Source organism: Pongo abelii, chromosome 5, assembly GCF_028885655.2.
Source record: "Pongo abelii isolate AG06213 chromosome 5, NHGRI_mPonAbe1-v2.0_pri, whole genome shotgun sequence".
Classification (NCBI taxonomy): Eukaryota; Metazoa; Chordata; class Mammalia; order Primates; family Hominidae; genus Pongo; species Pongo abelii.
The window spans coordinates 102578062-102601517 of NC_071990.2; the positions used below are offsets into that span (position 1 = coordinate 102578062).

At 36.0% G+C, this 23456-nt stretch overlaps 1 protein-coding gene across 7 annotated transcripts in view; it reads left to right on the forward strand.

Moving 5' to 3' along the window:
* Positions 1–23456, forward strand: part of GRIK2 (glutamate ionotropic receptor kainate type subunit 2) — a 1201011-nt gene that overhangs the window by 790275 nt on the left and 387280 nt on the right. For all 7 annotated transcript variants that reach the window (XM_054557912.2, XM_063724917.1, XM_063724918.1 and 4 more), the window contains 2 exons: positions 16001–16182; positions 22077–22130. In XM_054557912.2, the coding sequence (XP_054413887.1) occupies positions 16001–16182; positions 22077–22130 (236 nt within the window). The remainder of the gene's footprint in view (positions 1–16000; positions 16183–22076; positions 22131–23456) is intronic.

Sequence of the window (23456 nt, forward strand, 5' to 3'; positions counted from 1 at the left end):
CCTTCTGATGGAGTTTCTGTGTGGACCTCCTTTTTGCCAATGTTGATGCCATTCCTTTCTGTTTGTTAGTTTTCCTTCTAATAGTCAGGCCTCTCTGCTGCAGGTCTTCTGGAGTTTGCTGGAGGTCCACTCCAGACCCTTTTTGCCTGGGTGTCACCAGTGGAGGCTGCAGAACAGTAAAGATTGCTGCCAGTTCATTCCTCTGGAAGCTTCATCCCAGAGGGGCATCTGCCAGATGCCAGCCGGAGCTCTCCTATATGAGGTGTCTGTTGACCCCTGCTGGGAGGTGTCTCCCAGTCATGAGGCACGGGGGTCAGGGACCCACTTGAGGAGGCATTCTGATCCTTAGCAGAGCTCGAGTGCTATGCTGGGAGATCTGCTGCTCTCTTCAGAGCCAGCAGGCAGGAATGTTTAAGTCTGCTGAATCTGTGCCCACAGCTGCCCCTTCCCCCAGGTGCTCTGTCTAGGAAGACAGGTGTTTTATCTATTAGCCCTGACTGGGGCTGCTGCCTTTCTTTCAGAGATGCCCTGCTCAGAGAGGAGGAATCTAGAGGGGCAGTCTGGCCACAGTGGCTTTGCTGAGCTACAGTGGGCTCCAGCCAGTTCGAACTTCTCAGCGGCTCTGTTTACACTGTGAGGGGAAAACTGCCTACTCAAGCCTCAGTAATAGCAGGCGCTCCTCCTGCCCCCAAGCTCAAGTGTCCCAGGTTGACTTCAGATTGCTGTGCTGGCAGCAAGAATTTAAAGCCAGTGGATCTTAGCTTGCTGGGCTCGGTGGGGGTGAGATACGCTGAGCTAGACCACTTGGCTCCCTGACTTCAGCCCCCTTTCCAGGGGAGTGAACGGTTCTGTCTTGCTGGCATTGCAGGTGTCACTGTAGTTTGGAAAAACAGTCCTGCAGCTAGCTGGGTGTCTGCTCAAATGGCTGCCCAGTTTTGTGCTTGAAACCCAGGGCCCTGGTGGTGTAGGCACCTGAGGAATCTCCTGGTCTGGTGGTTGTGAAGACCGTGGGAAAAGCATAGTATCCTGGCTGGAATGCACTTTTCCTCACAGCACAGTCTCTCATGGCTTCCCTTGGCTAGGGGAGGGAGTTCCCCGACTCCTTGCACTTCCCGTGTGAGGCGATGCCCCACCATGATTCGGCTTGCCCTCTGTGGACTGTACCCACTGTCTAACTAGTCCCAATGAGATGAGCTGGGTACCTCAGTTGGAAATGCAGTGCTTTCTGCATTGATCTCTCTGGGAGTTGCAGACCGGAGCTGTTCCTATTCGGCCATCTTCCCAATTACCAAAGTGATCTTATAACAAAAAAATTTGTTTATATCATTCTTACTTTCTTCAGTGATTTCACAGTGGGCAGGGGAAGTATTTACCTAACTCACAAAATACTCCAGCTTCCTCACCCTCAGAGGTAAGGCCCAGGCAGTAATGTTCATACATTAAAGTAAATCTATGCCCCTGGCTACAGTTGATTATACCAAGGGTTAAAACAGCTGGGCCAATTATATTCTTTCTTCTAGAAATTTGGAATTGTGATGAAGAAAGATTAGTCTCTTCCAATTGCTGGACTCAGTAGTTGAATGATGGCTATGTCTTCTGTGTGAACTGTGAAGCAGAGAAAGCTGGTCTAGTTAGAAAGAAAATAATGAAACAGGAACACTAAGAAGAACAGAAGTGAAAGAAGGTGACATCTTCATAGGCTCGCTTCTCCTTGTTTCTGTTTCTAAGGACTTACTGAATTCCCACACTTGTGTTTCAAGAAACTGCCTAGATTTTTCTGCTTAAGCCAAATTATTTTTTAGCTTAATCCTGAATTATGTTTTAACTGATTGCAACTGTGGAACTCCTTCTCTTGGAAAGTGAAATCTAACATGATACCCTTCATAAGTGATTTTTACCAGCTACTGGTCAGCCTCACCTTCTACTGTCACAGCTTCTGCTTGATTCCCCATCTCTCCACCAAACACCACAGAAGACATTTTAACTTTTTATGTTCTCATACCATGGTACTTTCTATATACTATTTTCTATTTCTACAACAATCACCCATCCTTGTCCACTTGCTAAATGGTTACCCATTCTGAACACTTCTATCGTGCTTTGGAGATTCTCACATTATTGTACAAAAGTTATTGAAGAAAAATGATTTGCATATCTGTCTCACCACCACCACCCTATAATCTCACAGGTGGTGAACATATACCATTTATATTTTTTAATTTCACTTCTGTATTCTCAATTCAAAATACACAATATGTGCTGTCATGTATTCCTGATACATTTACATCTTTTAATCATTCATAAAATAAGATGTACGTTCAATAAGCACAACTACTAAAGACTTTGGGGTTGATGATATTATTTCTGGGACGAGAAGATAAAATAAAACCTGAGATTCTGAAGAGTTACGTTCTACTTGGCATTCCCACCAGGACATAGAAGTTCTGATAATTGTTAGTCATGAGCCCAGCAACATAAAACATCATAAGCTCTTTCATCAATGTCAACGTTAAATCATATTTGATGTATTAAGTGCCAGTATAAAACCAATAACAGCAGCATCCTGGGACATAGGCAGAATAAGAGCTGTGAAGGATCATTTGCCGTTCATAACTGCATTGACTTGAGCACAAGTGGGGATTAAAGAACAGCAGGCTACCTAATCAGCCACTGTCTGGAGAGCTGAAGTTGGGTTATCACAAGCTGAGAGGGCAGTGAGAGCGACAGAAAGACAGGTGTACATCTGAACAGGTTGTCAGGAGACAAAGGTGCCTGCGAAGTGGCCATCAGAATTGAACAATGAAGTGTGTTGGTCCCACTGAGGGTGAGTCAGTCACACTGCCAGGATAGCAGATGATGAAGTATGGTGAAGTAAGAGAAGAAATACACAGGAGAAGAAATATACAGGATGCTCCTGGATTATGCTTGTTGTCTTCGTTTAATTATTAAGCAACTACCTCTGTGTCTTCTGCTCTTAAAAAGATGCCAGTTTGGTGAAAAATAAGAGTGACTGATTATAAACAACCATTGAATCAAAATATTACCAAATTCTGCACACAGACCAAAGTTACAATAATCCTGTTTAAAGAGTTTCTAAAACATTGCTGTGATGCATTTCTGGGTTGTGTTTGTGTAGGTGTCTGTGTGCCCAGAATCCCTTTGAGGGAATCTTCTCAGTCCATGTAGTTCAGGTGAGGCTGCTTCAGTCACCCACTGATGCCATTCGGTAGGCATCTAACCTAACTGCAACTCTCTACTCCCACCAAATCACACCAGTCTGGGACAGAGGCCTTCCGAGGATACTGACAGAACTTTTGAGGAAAATATCTTTTTATGAGTGTGGAATTCTGATTGTTATCTGTGCTATCAAATGGGAAAAAGGGAAGGAGTAATTAAGGTAACAGAGGAAAAGAGAACAGAGAAACAAAGAATTCCTTGTTTCAACCATGCCTGGAGTTTATTCTCACTTATGGGAGACAATCAGTTACCTTTTTGCTCAGTGTAGTGTGAATTGGGCCTGGACATATTACCAAGAGAGTCCTGACAAATACAACTGCTTTTTCACTAAACTGTCCAACTTTTTATCTGCCCCATCTCATCATACCAAATATAAGCCCACGTACAGCAGCTATACAAACAGGACAAAAAAGAAACAGATAATAGGATGGGTCTAGGCTTTGGTCAGCAAAGAACTAAGCCACTGTCCATGACTGGTGCTCCAGCAAGCACAGCTCTTATATCAGTCACTAATGTGCTTGTTTTTCTCATGATTGAGATGCAAGCAAATTTTAATAGCAATAAGCAAAGAGATAGAATTAAAATGCAACATTAATTTTACTGGCTTCTCACAAACTGAAATATTCTGAAGAGAAAATTGAAATTAGCATATACTGAGCTTAGACCCTAAAGTGTTAGAAGCCAAAAGGTTTTAGCCTTGGCATGGCCAAAAGCACTGCTTACTTTTTGATAATGGCATAATTGCTTTTTTTCTTATCAGTGAAAGCAGAAACAGGAACAGCATATTGACTTTATAAGTAATAATCAGGTTGGCAGCCTGTATTAGTCTGTTCCCACACTGCTAATAAAGACATACCCAAGACTGGGCCATTTATAAAGAGAAAGAGGTTTAACGGACTCACAGATGACCGGGGAGGCCTCACAATCATGGTAGAAGTTTAAGGAGGAGCAAAGGCACATCTTACATGGTGGCAGGCAAGAGAGCATGCTCAAGGGAACAGCCCTTTTATAAAAAAAAAAAAAAAAAAAAATCAGTTCTTGTGAGACTTACTCATTAACATGAGAACAGTATAGAAAAACCCACCCCCATGATTCAATTACCTCCCACTGGGCCCCTTGCATGGCATGTGGAGATCACGAAAGCTACAATTCTGGATGAGATTTGCATGAGGACACAGCTAAATATCTTCGCCCTTGCCTTCCTAAACATTTCTCTGGTGGAATCACAGATACACTCCATACAACACCTCAGTTCAGCCCTGGCTATGACCAGGTAGGTGCTCCTTGGCATTGTTGTAGGGCTAGTCTTGCATATTGGACCTAGCCTCAATCATATGATGGGAGTTCTGGCACTCTCTGTCCACTTCATATTCCTTAACCCTACTGCTTCCCCCATCCAGAACCTGAAACTTCTGGTTATATCTAAGACACCACCTAGTAGGACTGCATTCTGTTCTCCATACTGTACAATTTTCTGTGAAAAGACTGGTTGTTTGGAATCACAGTAACTCCCTCCACCTGGCCAAGAGAAGCACAGCCACTGTCATAGTGTATGTCTGCTTTGGAGTTCATTGTATATTGAGTCAAATCTAAAATTTTATATTCTAGTAGACACTGAATATGGTTTCACCTAGGTGATTTCATGTATTTAATACTGCATCAAAACATCCTTGGCAAGTTCCTGCCTTCTTTATTCCCACCTTTCTATCACTAAATTCTCTATATTTTAAAAATAAACCTTAAAGGTTATGAATTGCTGTTGGATATACAAATATATAGGAGCAATACTAGTTAGGAGGCTTTTGTTAGAATCCATTTGAGAGATTGTGGTAGTTTAGTCCAGTATGTTAGAAGAGGTAAGAGTTGGTCATTTTCTAGGTATTTTTGAAGGTAGATCTGACAGGATTTTCTAAAATGTTGGATATGGGTTGTGCCAGAAAGAATGCCATCAAAGGTGACACCTATATTTCTTATTTGAGTAACTGGAAAGGTGAGTTGCTGTTATCCTACTTAGAGATGACTGAGGGAGGAGCAGCTTTGGAGGGTACAGAGATGGAGAACTAGTTTGGGAATACTGTTTGTAGTATCTACTAATCATCAAAATAGAGATGTAGCATTCTTTAGGCACCCTGAAGGCCACCCTCACTTTAACACCAACTGAAAAGTTCAAGGGCCTCCAAGGCCACCTTCACTTCTGACACCAGTTGCAATTTCAGGGGTCCCAAAGATTACTTTCCAGTTTGATAATTTGCTAGAATGAGTCACAGAGTGGACTAAAAGCTGTTATACTCATGGATACAATTTATAACAGCAAAACAATATAGGTTAAAATTGGCCAATGGAAGGAGTGCATAGGGAAGAGTCCAGGAGAGGTCCATGCCCAGAGTTTTCAGTTGTTCTTTCCCAGTGGATTTGTGGACAGTGCTCACTTCTCCAGGCAATGACCTGTAACAATGTGCATGTAGTATTGCCAACTAGGCAAGCTCACTAGAGCTTGAGTGTCTAAAGTGTTTATTAGGGTTTAATCATGTAGACATGACTGGCCACCCACTTGGCTGACCTGTAGTCTCCAACCCTTCCAGAACTTGAGTTGATGCCACATAGCTCAAAGCCCCTACCATGAATCACATTGTTAGACTAATCACATTGTTAGCCCAAGGTGCCCAAGTAAACAAAAGCACTCTTGTTAGGTAGGACATGCCAAGGGCTTAGAGAGTATCTCCCAGGAGCTAATGGCAAAGGCCAGATCTCTCTTTAGGTAAAATTAATTCTTTATTACACAGACGCCAAATAGAAAAGTGCATTTAAAAGTCTAGAGTTTGAGAAAGTGGACTGGTAAGAGATATGCCAGCAAAAGACAGTGTATTAGAGTCCTAGCAGAAAGTAAAATTCACTTAGATGGTTTTAATGAAAACATTTTGATAAAGATACCCCTTACAGGACTGCAGGCAAGATTTTGAGATCAAGTAGGGCCTGTTGAGGCACATATATAGCAGCACACCCTGGGATCCAAAGGAAAAGCAGTTAACAGAACCAATGAAAAGGGTTAACATGTGCCAAGCACAGTGCTAAGTGATTTGTGTGCATTAGCTCATTTGATTTTTCCTATATGGTAATAATTATTATTATCAAATGCTATAAGGGAGAAAACTAAAGTTTAAAACATTTAAATACCTTTGTCTATATTTGTTCAGGAGAGAGTTAATGACCTGGGATTCAGCCTGAATCTGCCTGCCACAGGCTGCCATGCCACTTACATGATTCCAAAATTTGACATTGTTATGCCACATATAAGATCATCCCATGGGTTTCAGCCTCTCTCCATGATTTACCTACAAAAGTGTGTCTAGTTAGTGACTCTCCCACTTAGGCTTTCCTGAGAGGCTTCAGCTTTGCTAGATCAGTGTTGTGAGCATTTCTGGTATGGAAGTTTGCAAATGGGAGTGGAGTAGAAAAAACAAAAACATAGTGGCCTAATTCTCCTGTGGAAGGAAGTTAGGGAATAGGTAAATTAGACTTCCAGGAAAACAAAAGCAAAGGAAGTATGTATGTGTATGTTTCTAAGTGTGTACACACATACATATGTACATGTATTAAGTGTCAAAGTGTGTTTTCAGGGTTTGGGTGTGTTTGAGAAAAGAAAAAAATACAGGATTTTAGTTGCAACTGACTATAAATTTGTACACTTTTAAAATGTTTTCATGGGATTGTAAAGGTCTGAATTCCTGCTGGAATTCTATTTATTTGAATGTATCATGGTTCAAGGTTATCATGAGTGGCCTGGCTTCAAAGAGAACATAGTGCCTAGAATGTATCGTCTATACTGTATTATTATGATTTTTGTTACAAAGCGTGGAAGGGCTTTGCCATTAATAGAACAATATAATGGATATGATTTAATATCATTAAAAAATAATCAAGAGATTTTAATATGGGGATAACCATTATATAATCCAACCATGCCTATCCCACCACCTGGGGTCAGATCCCATATTGAAACATGCCCCTAGACACAAAACTGGACTCAGAAACATTCTTGGCACAGTGCTTCATTTAGCTACAAATAATCAATTATCCCTGACATGCAGTTAAAACTCATTTGCCACTTGGTTTATAATGTATCAAGCTAAAATGTTTTAACATGTTCTGGGTCTTCAATTTACTAGGTTATATCATAATTTTAAAATAAAGAAATTTTCAAAGAAAGAAGGCAATATCTCTGTAAAATTAGCGTTCAGACTTGAGTATGTCCCAAGGAGAATAGCCCTCCAATTCTATTTTGCATAGCTTTCTTTTCCTCCTCTGAGAAGGTGAAAAACTCTTTGAAGGTTTCCTTTCATTTCCCTTTCTCTTCTCTCTTATTTCTCTAAGCCCCAATTATCTCTGTTTTCAACGTTCTCTGTACTGAAAAAATCCACATCACCACCCACCTCCAGAAGGAGAGAATGGCTGATAAAAAATTGGAGATTGGATTTTGTTTCAGTGCCAATCTACTACTTGTGTCAAACCATTTTAAATTTTCTCATTATAGTTAGCTCTCTTCTCTATTTTTACAGCATTACCATACATTACAAAATCCATAGCTGGTACATATGCACTATTTAGTTAGCTTTAAAACATTTCTGTAGCCCACATACATTCTAATAAAATTAACTCTTTGAAAGGGCATACTTTGGCTTCTCAATAAATTATTATCTTTTCTCAACTGAAAAAAAAAGATGATGATGAAACATGGAATGTAGATGAATCATTTTTGTGTAGCTTATAATACAATGCATTTTGGGTTGAGTCTGAGCTTGCATAAAGACTGACTGAAATGATAAATAGGCCTGATGATTAAGCCAGGTGGCAAATCACTAGTTTGTGTAGCTGCCAAAATGGATACCTGGGTATGGGAGGAAACCTGGGACTCCCTTCCTGGGGATAGGGTAGACGAGGCCTGCTGTAGAAGTGGTGTGATTAATCTCTTTAGAAGAGAGTGCCAGCTGCGGTGTGCATAAATGGCTCCTCCTGGATTCTCCTTAAAAGCTAAATTGATGACAGTCTCTTAAAAGAGCAGCTCAGCCCTCTGTCCCTGTAAGATAAAGACAAATCTTGATTTCAGCTACTACTGAAATAAATAAGAGTAGAAAAAGGTTAAAAAAAAATAACAGTACTGTACTCTTAGTGAAGGAATTAGAGGTAATAGAATGTTACTCATCTACCAAAATATAGGGATAATTGCAATGTGGTACCCTTTTTTGTTAGAAGGTTTTGTGGAGCCCATCTGTGCAGATTGTTTCTTTTTTACTATCATTACATCAATTAATTACATTAGAGAAGAAGGGGACACTTTAATTAAAAGGCTGTTTTAAGGAGTTATAATTCTACTCTGTCATTAAATAATTTAACAATTTAAATAGGCACCAAATTTGTTAGTAAAGAATAATTCTGAAAATGTTTGTTTGCAAATTATTTATATTAACCACATTTTCAGCAAAATTAATTTTGCTTTTTTATTTCATCAAATCAAAGTGTCCATTGATTTCTTCATTTTGACCAATGGACTGTAGGATAGGAAGACATATAAACCATCTCTATTATTTTGAGAGACTTATTTTTTTCCTAAAAGAGAAAAACCTCTCATTTTACAAAGTATGCATATTTGCTTGTGTATGATATGTCTGATTAGGGTAATCTTTTCTGCAATTGGCATTTTTAGAACATGATGAGTTGCAAAGAGAAGACATGGCTGGTGAAAAGATGGATACCGACCCACAGAAATAAATATATAGCCAATAATGTAATTTAAAAACATTGCTGCAACTTAAGTCCATACTTCTTTGGATAAAAACCTTCATCCACATAAGTTACACTACAGGAATGCCTTTGTGTATTTCACATAAGATGGGTGGATAAACCTCTATTTTTTGGATGTCTTGAAAGCATCTTTCTTTTTGTCAACCATCTTCCATTTTTCTAGAGTGTGCTAAATAATGGAATTCAGAGACTTGTATCTAAACGTCAGAGAATAAGGAAAGCAAAGGATTAAGAATGAAAATAAATATGGAAATATGAGAAATAATATCATGGGACAGAATAAGAGAGGCTTAGAAGCTAAGAGAAGATTCCAAGCAACTCCTGGTGCAGGAGTTGATGGAAAGTGAGAATTTAAAAATAATGATTCTGCGTTCTGTATTTAAACAGTTCTCTAGACTGTTTCTGTCTGATTGAAATAGTAAGCCACTTTTTTAAAAACATTGAATGTGAAAAGCATTGTAGAAACTGCTTTTGTATTTAAAAAAATGCCAGAGTCAAACTGTATCTCATGCAGTTGAAGACTGAATAAGTAATATTATTCCAGTCATTATATTTATCTAGGATCAGTGTCTTACACATAGTGGATGTGCAAAAAAATATGTGTGGAATGAATGAATTAAGATAACATTTTACTCAAATTTTTAAGTAGGAGATGGCAGGTCCTACTAGTAGTGAGGTTTTTATCTTTTTTTCACTCTTCAATGTTATTCCCCAGGGAAACTGGCAAACTGAAATCTGTTACATTAATGGCAGCAGAGATGTATGAGTGTGAAGAGAATAAGTAAACATTTATTGTACCTGATGGCTCAATGGACTATCCACATGAGCTCTTAAGAGACTTGAAAATACTTGGCAGTGTTTATCCTTAGGATGAACTCTACAAAAACTATTTGTGGATATTATTTTCAGAAAATTTCTATTTTGGGTCAGCTGAGCTTTTTCAATTCAAAACTTATGAGCTAATATGTAACTATATAGTGCCTTTCCTTTGGCAATGAGTTAATTTCTTAATTTTTTTTCATTCTAATGTTAGGTTTTCTATCTAAATCAGTGTCAAAATATCATCCAAAAATAGAGATAGTAGCTAGTACATTTTAATACAATATTTTCTCATGTTAGCCAATACAATCATAATGACAAACAGCCATTTACTGAGAGTCTAATATATGCCAGTTTATTTTTCAGAGTTTTACATGTTAAACCATAGATGATTTTACCTTCTTATAGAGAAAAATACATCAAAGCTGAGAGTAATATAGTGCCTTGCACAAAGCCACACGGATTGTAAAATTTTGAACTGAGATTCAAACCCAGCACCCCTGCTATAATAGACTAAATCCCCCAAATTTACATTTGACGCTCACAAAATCTTGTGAGGTAAGTAGGGCAAAAGCAATTTTTATTTTCTTTATTCACCTAGGGTTGCTATTTGATTATTCTACATTTATGAAAATAATTTTGTGAGAATGATAGAAATTTAAAATAGGAACAATTTAGGGGTAAGCTAAATTAGCAATTCTTAGACATTTTGGTTTTAGTACCACTTTACATCCTTAATAATTGTTGAATAACTCTAAAAGCATTTGAAATATGTGCTATATTCCTTGATACCATATTAGCAATAAAAATTGGAACATTAAACTCATTAGTTATTTAATAACAATCGTAAACTAATTACCTCTTCACATAAATATTATATTTTTATGATAAGTACCTAGATGTTCCAAAACCAAAACAAAAATAGTGAGAAGGGTAGCATTATTTTATATACTTATAAGTCTCTTTACTATTTAGTTTAATGGGAGGTAGTTGGATTTTCACATCTGCTTCCTCATTGAATCTCTTGTAACATCACATGTCCTGTAACATCTGGAACACTCCACTGGGCATGTGTGAGAGAATGGAAGTTAGAAAAACAAAGAAGGGCTGGGCGTGGTGACTCACGACTGTAATCCCAGCACTTTGGGAGGCCAAGGCGGGTGGATCATGAGGTCGGGAGTTCGAGACCAGTCTGGCCAACAGGGTGAAACCCCGTCTCTACTAAAAATACAAAAATTAGCCGGGCATGATGGTGGGCACCTGTAATCCCAGCTACTTGGGAGGCTGAGGCAGGAGAATTGTTTGAACCCAGGAGGCGGAGGTTGTAGTGAGCCAAGGTCGCGCAATTGCACTCCAACCTGGGTGAGAGTCTGAGACTATGTCAAAAACACAACAACAACAGCAAAACTACTTAGTATTATTTAAAAATAGCTAGACTTCAGGGACCCTTCTGAAGGGTACAAGTGTCTGTGGAGCCACTTCGAGAGCTGCTGATCTAGATAAAACTTTCATTTAGAAGACATGGAAATTAAGGTGTCTCATGGATCTGCTACTGATGATCGATTAGAGAGGGGCTGATACTTTCCTACAAGGGTATTAGATATGGCTAGGATGGATGCTCAAACTATCTTATGGAAATATATGAAGATGATTTTGAGTGGAAGTTTGTATTTTACCTCCCTCCCACTGATGACACAACAACCAACCCGCACAACCCTACTGAAACTACCCTTGCCTGGAACAGCAATGATCTTGTTAAATTCAATAACCATTTTTTAAAAAGTACTTACTGAGATTTGTTTGTTAGCAACCCTTGACATGGCTGATTGCTCCCTTCATTTTGACTCAATTACATGATCCTCCCATATCTCACACTCAGTGAAAGCACCCTCTCTCTCCAGATCCCCAGCCAGAAATCAGAAACTTCCCAGACTCTGATCTCTTCCTCGCCAAGTGCTCTCAATCATCTTTTCTTATAAATATCTCAGTATTCCATCCACTTTTTTTTCTGCCTGATATTTTGTCCTGAATATGCATCTTACCTCTCTTACGTTATCACTACTATCTTCTAACTATTTCATTTTGTTCCTAATTTTTATATTTTTTTTTTCCAAATTTTATTTTAGTTTCCAAGTGTACATGTGCAGGTTTGTTACATGGGTAAATTTTGTGTTGTGGTGGTTTGGTGTACACATAATTTTGTCACCCAAGCAATCAGCATAATACCAACAGGCAGTTTTTCAGTCATTAGTTCACTTCGAATAATGAACTCCAGCTCTGTCTATGTTGTTGCAAAGGCCATGGTCTCATTTTTATGGCTGTGTAGCATTCCGTGGTGTATATGTACCACATTTTCTAGTATCTAGGTTGACTCCACATCTTTGCTATCATGAATAGTGCTGCGATGAACATACACATGCATGTTTTTTACTGGTAGAATGATTTATATTCCTTTGGGTGTATCCCATTAATGGGATTGCTGAGTTGAATGGTATTTTAAGTTCTTTAAGAAATCTCCAGACTGCTTTCCAGAGTGGCTGAACTAATTTACATTCCCACCTTTTCTCCACAACTTCACCAGCATGTTACTTTTTGACTTTTTAATAATAGTCATTCTGAATGGAAAATATTTGCACACTATGTATCTGACAAAGGTATCATTTCCAGAATCTACAAGGAACTCAAACAAGTCCACGAGCAAAAAATAAACAACCTCATTTAAAAATGGGCGAAGGACATGAAAAGACACTTCTCAAAAGAAGACATATATGTGGCCAACAAACGTATGAACCAATGCTCAATATCACTAATCACTAGGGAAATGCAAATCAAAACCACAATGAGATACCATCTCACACTAGCCAGAATGGGTTTTATTAAAAAGCCAACTATTTCTTTCCCCGGTTCTTCTCATCAGTCCTCCATAATCTGAGCAATTCTTTTGAATTACAGATTCCAAGTGGGCACTTTTCACAGCTCTTAGGTTAAAGCCCCAATTCTTTCAAGTATTTTACAAAAGCTTCTGAAGCAGCCCCATGCTCGCATCTACAGCTGGGCTTATCACTGATTCTTCTTTGCTTCATAAGATTCTCTGCCCTGCTCCCTCACTTCCATGACAGTAAATAAAAACTGTTTATTCTTCTATATGCATCCCTTCTAGTCTTTCTCTTTTTATTCATGTATTAACTTAGATGTCACCTCCTTTGGAATAATTTCCCATGAGTCCTCCCGCTCTGAGTTAGATTATCCTGCTATATGATTCCTCAATGATGTGTTCTTTCCAACCAAAATATTATTTTCCACTCTTCATTTGTAGTTACTTGCTTAATATAATTTTCCCCTGTATACTTTTAGTATTGTATGCACAGAAACTTCATCTGATTTTGTCTTTCTAAAGTGAAAAAATTAACAACCCCATTAAAAAATGGGCAAAGGACATGAAAAGACACTTCTCAAAATTGTTCTACCCAATATTGAGAACAATGTTGGACTTATAGTAAGAAGCTTATAAGTCATACACATTTGTTAGATGCATGATTAAATGAATATTTTTTTTCTCTTTTTTCTGCAGTTAGTTGTATTTACGGTTTTCTGACTCACTTTTATGAAGTTGAGAATCATGCTTTGAATTAATTATTTTATTGTCCTGTTAGTATAATATAGTTACTATCCTGTATGACTGCTATGCCAAAGTGGTTCAAAGACTGGCTCTCGTATGACACCTAAAACCAGGTGAAACCAGGCCTATATTTGGAGATTGGCCTCATTCTTTTATGACCAAGAAGGTCATCTGGGAAGATTGGTTAAAATATGAATGCATGAGTTCTATCCTCTGAAGATTCTAAATTGGTTGTTTAGATTGTAAGCAGCTCCACAGATTACTGCCACACCTTTCAAAGTGTAGGAACTACTGCCTTACTGCAAGAATTCTCTGGTTTATTTATAAAAAGTAGTTAAAGAGTTACCATGTAAAATGTACTCTAATTTAGTAGCAGAGCACTCCCATGTTCAAAGAAATGTATAGTTTTCTGAATGTATAGTTTTCTGTACATATATGTTTGGAAGGACATCATAGCCCAACATTAAACTCTAGCAGGTGTTACAAGTTCAAGTATCTATTTTTGTTTCTGTACAGCTCAATATTAACACCTGTACTCATTAAACGCATCTTACTTCTCTAGAACTTATTGTAGTATGTTTAATGGATACATTTAATATCAATCTTTATGTAGTATTTATTTAAATAGCATTAGTAAATATTTAAATTTGCAAAACAAAATGTGATAATACTACTTTACCATGCAATTTTTGCAGCTGTTATGTGTAGAAGCTGTTATGTGTAGAATTTTACCATGTAAAATAACTTACAGTGAAGCAATTTTATGGGGCCATGTGTTTTTAAAACAAAATATACCAAGTATATTTGTGAATTCACATTTTTTATTGTTAATTGATACATAATAATTTTGTATATTTATGGGGTATAATGTAACGTTTTGACATGTGTATATATGTACTGATGAAATTAGAGTAATTAGCATATCCATTACCTTGAACATTTATCGTTTATTTGTGATGAGAACAGACAAAATCTTCTAGCTATCTTGAAGTGAATAAAACCTTATTGTTAACTATAGTAATCCTTCTAAGCAACAGGACACCAGCATTTATTCTTCCTTTCTAATTGTAACTTTGTACCCACTGACCATCCCCTCTCCATCCCTCTCTTCCCTCTACCCTCCATTTATTTTTATTTATATTTATTCCCGTTTTCAAAAAAGTTAACAGGTATGTATACATACATACAGACAGTACGTTTGCGTGCACACGCGCGTGCACACACACACACACACTCGAGAAACGGAGAGAAGGAGAAAGAGACAGTTGCTGATTATTTACAAATATTTTGCTTTATCGTTGTTTGTCATACTGTATTGATGACAGTATGACAGTATTTCAGGGAAAATAGAAATAGATAATAATATAGAGATGAGATTTTTAAAAGATAAGAAGAAAGAGTAGAAAGAGAAAAGAAAATTACTTCATTTGATCCAAGCTGCAATGGAATTGGATGATGTTTTCTTCTTTTCACACTCTTTTATATAGTGGATCTTTTGTGTCAGCTCTTTAATGTGTTTCATTACTTGAAGACTGTATAAAGGAATATATTCAATAATTTGTCTCTTATTTTAAAATGCATCACAGTTATATGATTTATTGGAAATATATTCATTAATGTGATATATTTTTAATTTAATTATCAGGTACTTCTCTAGGAGAATGCTTACTTTACAAATGTGTGCAGGTATATTTACTTTTTAATTTAATGTTGTTAACTAGAAAACAATACAAAAATTGTTAGCATTATTTTTTAAAATAATTATGGTTCAGGCTATTTAAAATCTATTTTATTAAGGAAAGTTATTTCACTGTTACATATACACCAACTTGAGTTTTCAGGTTATTCACCAGAGCATTACGTGTTACTGAAGATGAAAATGAAGTAACCAAAGTTTCTAATAATAGGGAATAGTTACATAAATTAGGTGCGTGATAAAACAGTGTTCATTAAAGGCAAACTAGAATAATAATCACTGACTTACAAGGCCCTCTAAGGCATTATCACAAAACAATTATTAATGTAAAATACAATACAAACAAAGCTATGTGTGTACACGTGTAAATGCACAGAAAGTGTTATGGAAAAACAGTATTTCAAGCCTTTAATAGTGACAACCCGCAGGCGAGTAGAACTGGGGTATAAAGGGAAACTATTTTACTCTATGTTTTTTTATACATTTAAGTTGTTTATATTAACTTTTAGTCATGTGTTTCTTTCATAACTTGAAAAATGCCTTAAAGAATTTGAGAAATGTTTATTTTAACAAAAATAACAGAGGATATGGAATTGTTTTGAAATAGGAATTTCGAGTTGCACCGTTAAATACACTTATACATGGTCAAGAAAATTATGCATTCTTGGCCGTATCAAACTATCTCATGTAATTTATAATATACAAACCTATGTAACCACAAAAATTAAAATGAAATAAGAAAATTATACATTCTAATGAATGTTTTCTGATTCTTTGGCCTACTCTATTTTTTATCTCTAATATTCTTTTTTTTTCCATTTTAATTAAAGGTCTCATTCGTTTGCAAGAGCTCATCAAAGCTCCATCAAGGTATAATCTTCGACTCAAAATTCGTCAGTTACCTGCTGATACAAAGGATGCAAAACCCTTACTAAAAGAAATGAAAAGAGGCAAGGAGTTTCACGTAATCTTTGATTGTAGCCATGAAATGGCAGCAGGCATTTTAAAACAGGTAACCTTTAAATTACTTCAATTCTTGTTTTCTTCATAAACTTGCACTTACAGTATGATCTTCTTTGAAATCAAAATGTTATTGTTATGCAATCAATTATAACAACCTTGATGTAATTTTATGATAGAAAGTCTGACAATTGCTTTTAATTAATTGTCTTAAAAGAAAAGTAATGTAAACATTGATGATCTTCAAAACGGGTTGTTTAAAGTTTTGAAGTTATTTTCAAATGACTGCAATGCTGTTGGTTAATGAGGTAGTTGATTAATGAGATAGTTATTTCTTTTTGTTTTGAAATGAGGGAAAGAACTAAGTCAACCAATTAAGCAGCTCACTCATTACAATCAACCAGTAGGAAAAAGATGTAATAGATTTACCATTTACCTGATATCTACTGTAAGAGACTTTACATATTTGATCTTATTTCATCATCACTACAACAAAAAGAAGTAGGGACTATCTCTGCTTTACAGACAAACTGAGTCCCGAAATGAATAAGTAACTTGACCAATGTCAAGTAGCAAGAACATAGCAGGGGGATTGATATCCAACCTAATGATGTTAACAAGTATTCATTCCAGAATAAAGCATTGCCTGACAAAAACCAACCAACCAACCAACCAAACAAACAAAACCTCCTAAATCAATCAAACAAAACAATCTGTAGCTGTGAAATCTTTTAGTATTATGTCAGCATTATTCAGACCTAACAGCAAACTGGAAAACAGAAATTATTATCAGTCCATATCTTACAGATGAAGGAACTGAAGTTGGGAGTTAAATGGCCAGAACAAGGCCCTACACTTACTATGTAGTAGAGCCTGGATTTGAACACAAATTTTTGGATTTTGTTTCTTAAACTCTTTTATGCACACTGAGCTGACACCTTGGTAGCTTGGAACTAGTCAGTCATTTAGAAACCTCTCATGTATAGGATAAAATATTTCTACTGGAGAGTTATGCAGATTCAGATGTCAAATTATATCCCGTTAAATGTAACTGCCAATAGTAAATGCCTGTTATAGCATGGTTAATTTATTAAGCAGATGTTTATCCCATATTCCAATATAAATGTTGATTTTCACAGTAAAATAATTTGATTTGAAAAATTGCTATAGTTTTATCTTTGGATAATAAAGCATATGAAGGTTTTTGTATTTTTTTTTTTGGCAACAAATAAAACAACGCACTAACATAACTACTGAACTCTAGAGTCCAGATTTGTTTCACATAATTCCCAAACAATTCCTGATCATGGTTAGAATACACAGGCTTGGAAAGGAGACCTTTCCTTTACTCCTGGAGTGAGTGGCACTAAGCTATTTCAGTGACAGAGCTTTGGCTGCTTTCTCTAGGCTTCTAGTAAGTATGTAAATGATCAGCTGTCTTTTCTCTAAAGAACTAACTCTCACTATTTTGCTATCTGGAAGGTGAGAAGCCTGTCACCTTTAAAAATTGAATTTGCTTTCTGCCTTCTATTAGATATATTTATTATTTTATACTTGTTTTCTTACGTGTTCTTTGCAAACATGCTTTGTTTGCAAAATGAAAACAGAAATAATAGAATATTTAAATACATATAACATAAAAATGTAATTTTAACAAGGTCAGTAGATGAAAAATTAGAAAATAGGTAAAATGAGAATATGAAAGTTAAGATGAATCCAGAGTGACATTATTATACAGTATGCATCCTCTGAGGTCCTATGGCGGAAGACCACAAATATGGTGGTGTTATTTTTATCTTTGTCTCACATTTGAATTTTCCAGTTATTCTAGTAACCAAGAAGAAAGTGTATAGCTTCTAAGAAATTCAGCAGTGCATTTAATAGGGTCCTATTTTGTGATTTGTGAAATTTTTCTGAGATTCCTGAACATTCACTGTTGTTGGAACTCCTAAAACATGGTATAGGAGTTGAAGAGCAAAAATAGATGAGCTTTCAGCTAGTCTGGCTTCATCCAAGAATGAATATTAGGACTATCCAGAAAAAGAAATGGCCTTAATCAGTTTACCCTTGTGTGTTTGTTTGTGTAATTAATTTAATTTATTTATTTAAACTGATTGAGCTTTTACTAGTTATCGAACAACAGTGAATTTGAAGTTTTCCTGCTAGAAAGCTTTAAAAGTGAGTGGAGCTTGCAGTTGAGTAGATTTCCTCTGAGGCAAGTTGAGTACACTAATTGGCATGCATGCCTCCATAGCAGATGATTCTACCTCCATCCAGATTTATCAAAGAAAATACCCTAGGGCAGAGCCAAGATCCTCTGAAGTAAAACCTCACAAGGACATTCTATCACAGAGAAAAAATAGTAATCAGGAACTTCAAAGTTTAGATCAGAGAGTGTGAAATAAAAACTTTTAGCCTGGAAAAAATGTAAAAGAAAATGCTAATAAAATCCTACAGCGGTGTGAAGTAAAATAAAGTAAAAATTGAAGAGATGTGTATAGGCCCCACTCCTATTGTTGACCTTGAGCAATATAATTTCTGCATCTTACCTGAAAAATAAACTGGTTGCAAATTATCTGCCTAGATAACTGCATGTGTTAATTCGTCATATAGCACTGTTAACACTACACCAGCTTAATGTTGGGATTTCTAATAATATTTTGATTTTAGAAAATTTAATCTGTAGTATTTCTTTTAGGAGAGATGATATCACAACCGCTTTTATGTTGAGGCAATTATTATATTATTTGTGCATAAAAAGATACTAATTTTGTTCTCTCTAATGTGTTTGAAGTGTGCATACAATTCACTCAAAAGTAGCAGTAAGACATGCTATAATTAAAAGCAGGTCCAGAGCAAGTTATTTAAAAAAAAATTCTACTGGAAATAATATTAACTAATCTTTTAAGAGAGTATTCCTGTTGTTCATTCTTTTTTTTTTCTTTCCTTCTTTCCATCTTTTCTTCTTTCCTACATTTTCTTCCTTTCTTTTGTTTTTTATTTAGTTTTTTAATTTTTATTATTATTATTATTATTATTATACTTTAGGTTTTATGGTACATTCTTTTTGAGTAAGGTTACAATGTAGGTACTTAATCAAAAATAACTACTATTTCTACCTCCAATTTTTTTGTTTGTTTGTTTTTGTTTGTTTGTTTGATGGAGTCTGGCTCTGTCGTCCAGGCTAGAGTGCAATGGTGCGATCTCGGCTCACTGCAACCTCTACCTTCTGGGTTCAAGCAATTCTCTGCCTTGGCCTCCTGAGTAGCGGGAATTACAGGCAGCTGCCACCACACCCGGCTAATTTTTTGTATTTTTAGTAGAGACAGGCTTTCACCATCTTGGCCAGGCTGGTCTTGAAATCCTGACCTCGTGATCCACCTGCCTTGGCCTCCCAAAGTGCTAGGATTACAGGCATGAGCCACCGCCCCTGGCCTTCCAGCGTTTTCTACATCACATATCACAGCACATGACTGATCCTTGTTTTCAAAATCAAAAGCTGAGAGAAGGTCAATGAAAGCCAGAAACAGACTCCAATTACCCTCATAGATTTCTTCTCAAGGTGATGAAGAAAAAACCTGTAGCCATTGGAAATATATATGTCAGAACAAATCATCTTCTCCACCATCTCCTCAACTCCTTCCCCTACACCAAAGCAGAATTTGATGCACTTGCCTGAGATGTCCATGTTTTCAAATTTTCAAGGAAGGAACAGGCAAAAATTTTAGAATGCATGGAGTCAAAAATTGTTCTACATCTGTGGGAATATGAAATATACCACTTCAGAAAATAACATAGATTCCAAATTCCCCATTAGAGACCTGGAGTCCATGTTTACTCACTGTCTCACTTTGTTGGACAGTTTATTCATTCTTGTCATGTCCTAGTTTCCTCACCTATAAAATGAACATAATAGTAGGACTGACTTCTAGGGTTTTTTGAGGCTTAAATATGTAATGTGCTTAGAATAGTATCTGACACATTTTAAACATTATATAAGTATTATTTTTAGTTATGCATCTGAATCATTATTTCTTTCAATTACCTTTATCTCTAGTTCTATACCTACAGAGTTGATAGAGTAAAAAAAATTGCCAAGCATAATATTGAGCTGTCATTGAATAGTACTGGAGACAGGGAGCCATCTGCTCCCATAAGGAGCAATGAATGCCTTCTACAAATATGATCTTGTAAATTTGTATTTAATAAGGGAAATTCTGTCTTATTTTGCTTGAGATGAAAATTTAATCCGAATATTATCGGTTTATATAATTATTACCCATTCAAGAAATATTATTTGGTAATTTGATACCTAAATTTCTTGTGCTCAATTCTTTGATGCCACCTTTCATTAACCAATGTTTCTCCCTTTTTAAATATATTTGATACATTCCAAAGTTTTCACAAGTATCTATTCCTTCTTAAAGAATTCATGTTGCAGAACTACAAATGCTATCCTACCTAACTGGTTAATGCCGATTTACGAGCATGATGCTTTTCTTATTTTTATTTTTTATTTTTAGTTGTTGTGGGTACATAATAGGTGTACATATTTATGAGGTATATGGGATATTTTGATACAGGCATACAACGTGTAATAATTACATCAGGGTAAATGGGATATCCATCACCTCAAGTATTTATCCCTGTTTTTTGTTTGTTTGTTTGTTTAGAAATGGGGTGTTGCTCTGTCACTGCAGCCTCGACTTTGGGAGCTCACGTGACCCTCTCAACCTCAGCCTCTCGAGTAGTTGGGACTAAAGGCATGTGCCACCGTGCCTGGCTATTTTTTTTTTTTTTTTTTTTTTTTAGAGATGGGATCTTGTTATGTTACCGAGGCTGGTCTTGGGCTCAACCAGTCCTCCTGCCTTGGTTTCCCGAAGTCCAGGGATTACAGGTGTGAGACACTGCACCCAGCCAGCATTTATCCTTTATGTTACAAACAATCCGTTTATACTCTTTTAGTTATTTTAAAATATACAATTAAATTATTATTGACTATAGTCAACCTATTGTGCTATCAAATACTAGATCTTATTCCTTCTATTTTTTTAACCCATTAATTTCTGTATGCAGAATGTAGCTGAGGCAGCTACTTCATAAACGAGTTTTTGTAGTTAGTGGCTTTTGGAAGGCTATTAGATGTACCTGAGAATAATTGTTTCCTACTAAGAACTCTTCATTCAACTAAAAATGCATTGTTTTTTAATTATCCTTGCCAACTGCTGTTCACTGATAAGCAGTTATTTCAAAAGCATTCTCTTATTTTCAGAGAGAAAATGACATGGACACTTGTTATAACTGAAAGTTCTAACCCAAAAGTCCTTGTTTTTAAGATTGACAGTCTAAAATTGATGAGGACTGTAGAAGAGTGAAATAAAACACAGTAATTTGTGACTAGTTTATTAATAACAACAAAAACATTTCTTTAATTATATGTAATTTTTAAATAAGAGTGGTAATTTACATTTCCTTCATTAATGCTATGGAAATGTCTCTAAAGAGCTAAAATAAATGCCTGTTGGCATTGTGTTTTACAGCACTTTTTTTCTAATTCAGTAATATTTTTCATTAAAATAAAATGGTGTTCCTCATTGGAGTATTTGTAGTGAAGACTCAAATTGTTATGAATGTAACAAATTAAGATGTGCTAATTTCAGGTTTTTTGTCAAATTTAATGCCTTCTTTAATGTGTTAAGCCATAGCTTTACAATTGCAAACATTCAACTAATAGCTTTTCTATCTAGAGAATTGCTTCAGAAATTCCTTCAGTAACCACTAATCTTTAACTACTGGGAAAAGATTTAGTTTAACCTAATTGCATGTAACGTGAATATTGTAGGTTGATTCTTTATCACATCGTACTATATTTTGTTCTCACTTGAATTACTGACATACTGTCTTTCCTATAATATGTACCTTCAGTAATTTTTTTTTTTTCCTTAGGCATTAGCTATGGGAATGATGACAGAATACTATCATTATATCTTTACCACTCTGGTAAGTACTTTATTAAAACAAAATGTTCTGAATTTTATTATTATGACTTCTTCAGATGAAAAATAGGTTTTTTAGTAAGAAGTATTATGACTGATTCCTTTGTAGTTATATTTTAATTTGATAAGACCCCACCAAAATTATTATCAGAGAGGATAACTCTTAATAGAAGCTGATAATTTTGAAATAATATCATTTCAGATATCAATTCAAAATATTGCATGTCTTATTTTTATGTTACTTTAGAGAACTTTCAGAACATAATGGATCTTGAAATTAGTTTCCTGAGAAATCAGTGCTTTAGAAAAGCGGAAATTCAGCCAGGTGCAGTGGCTCATTTCTGTAATTCCAGCACTTTGGTAGGCCAGGGCAGAAGGATCACCTGAGGTCAGGAGTTCGAGACCAGCATGAGCAATATGGTGAAACCCCATCTCTACCAAAAATACAAAAATTAGCCGGGCATGGTGGTGGATGCCTGTAGTCACAGCTACTCGGGAGCCTAAGACAGGAGAATTGCTTGGACCTGGGAGGTGGAGGTTGCAGTGAGCCAACGTTGTGCCACTGTACTCCAGCCTGGGTGACAGAGCTAGACTCTGTCTAAAAAAAAAAAAAAAAAAAAAAAAAAAAAAGAAAAGAAAAAAGAAAAGCACAAAATCTTATGTTATCTCAGCTGTATTCACTTTTTGAAAATCAGATGTATTGAAGCTGTCCTTTCAGTAGATTACATTTTCTGTTCTGCTTTTGCCTATGTTTAGTTAGATTTTTTTAAAGTCAATATGCTTTAATTTGCCATCAGCAAATTGAATGTTACCTTTATATTTTGTTTTCACATACCCACCACACAATTTTCCCTTATGATATATGAAAATCTGACTTTAACCTCTATCAAACTTACTGTTAGCTCCATTTCGTTATCAATACATTATCCTGACCTTTCTGTGTAAAACAGCTGTCTCTTTACTAATTCTTTCTTCCGCATGTCCCAAATATGACAGTATCTCCAAGTTTGGACTTCATCCAATCTTATTTTCTCTTCAATTATTTTCTTCAGAACTGGTTTGTATTTAGAGCCTCAGTTATCATCTTTGTTTGAATGAGGTCTAAATGTTCTATGTAATATTTATGAATTACTGTATACTGTAAAACACTTTTAATTGTTGTGCCATTAGATAATTTCAAAATATTTAAACTTTAGTGTCCTCTGAATTGACAACTCTTCTGATTATCTTAAAAGTTTCAACTTTTGTTGACTCCTGTATCACCAACAAAATTTTACTGATTTTTCCTTTGTAGTGTCTCTAGCATCTATCTTCTCCATTCCCATAACAA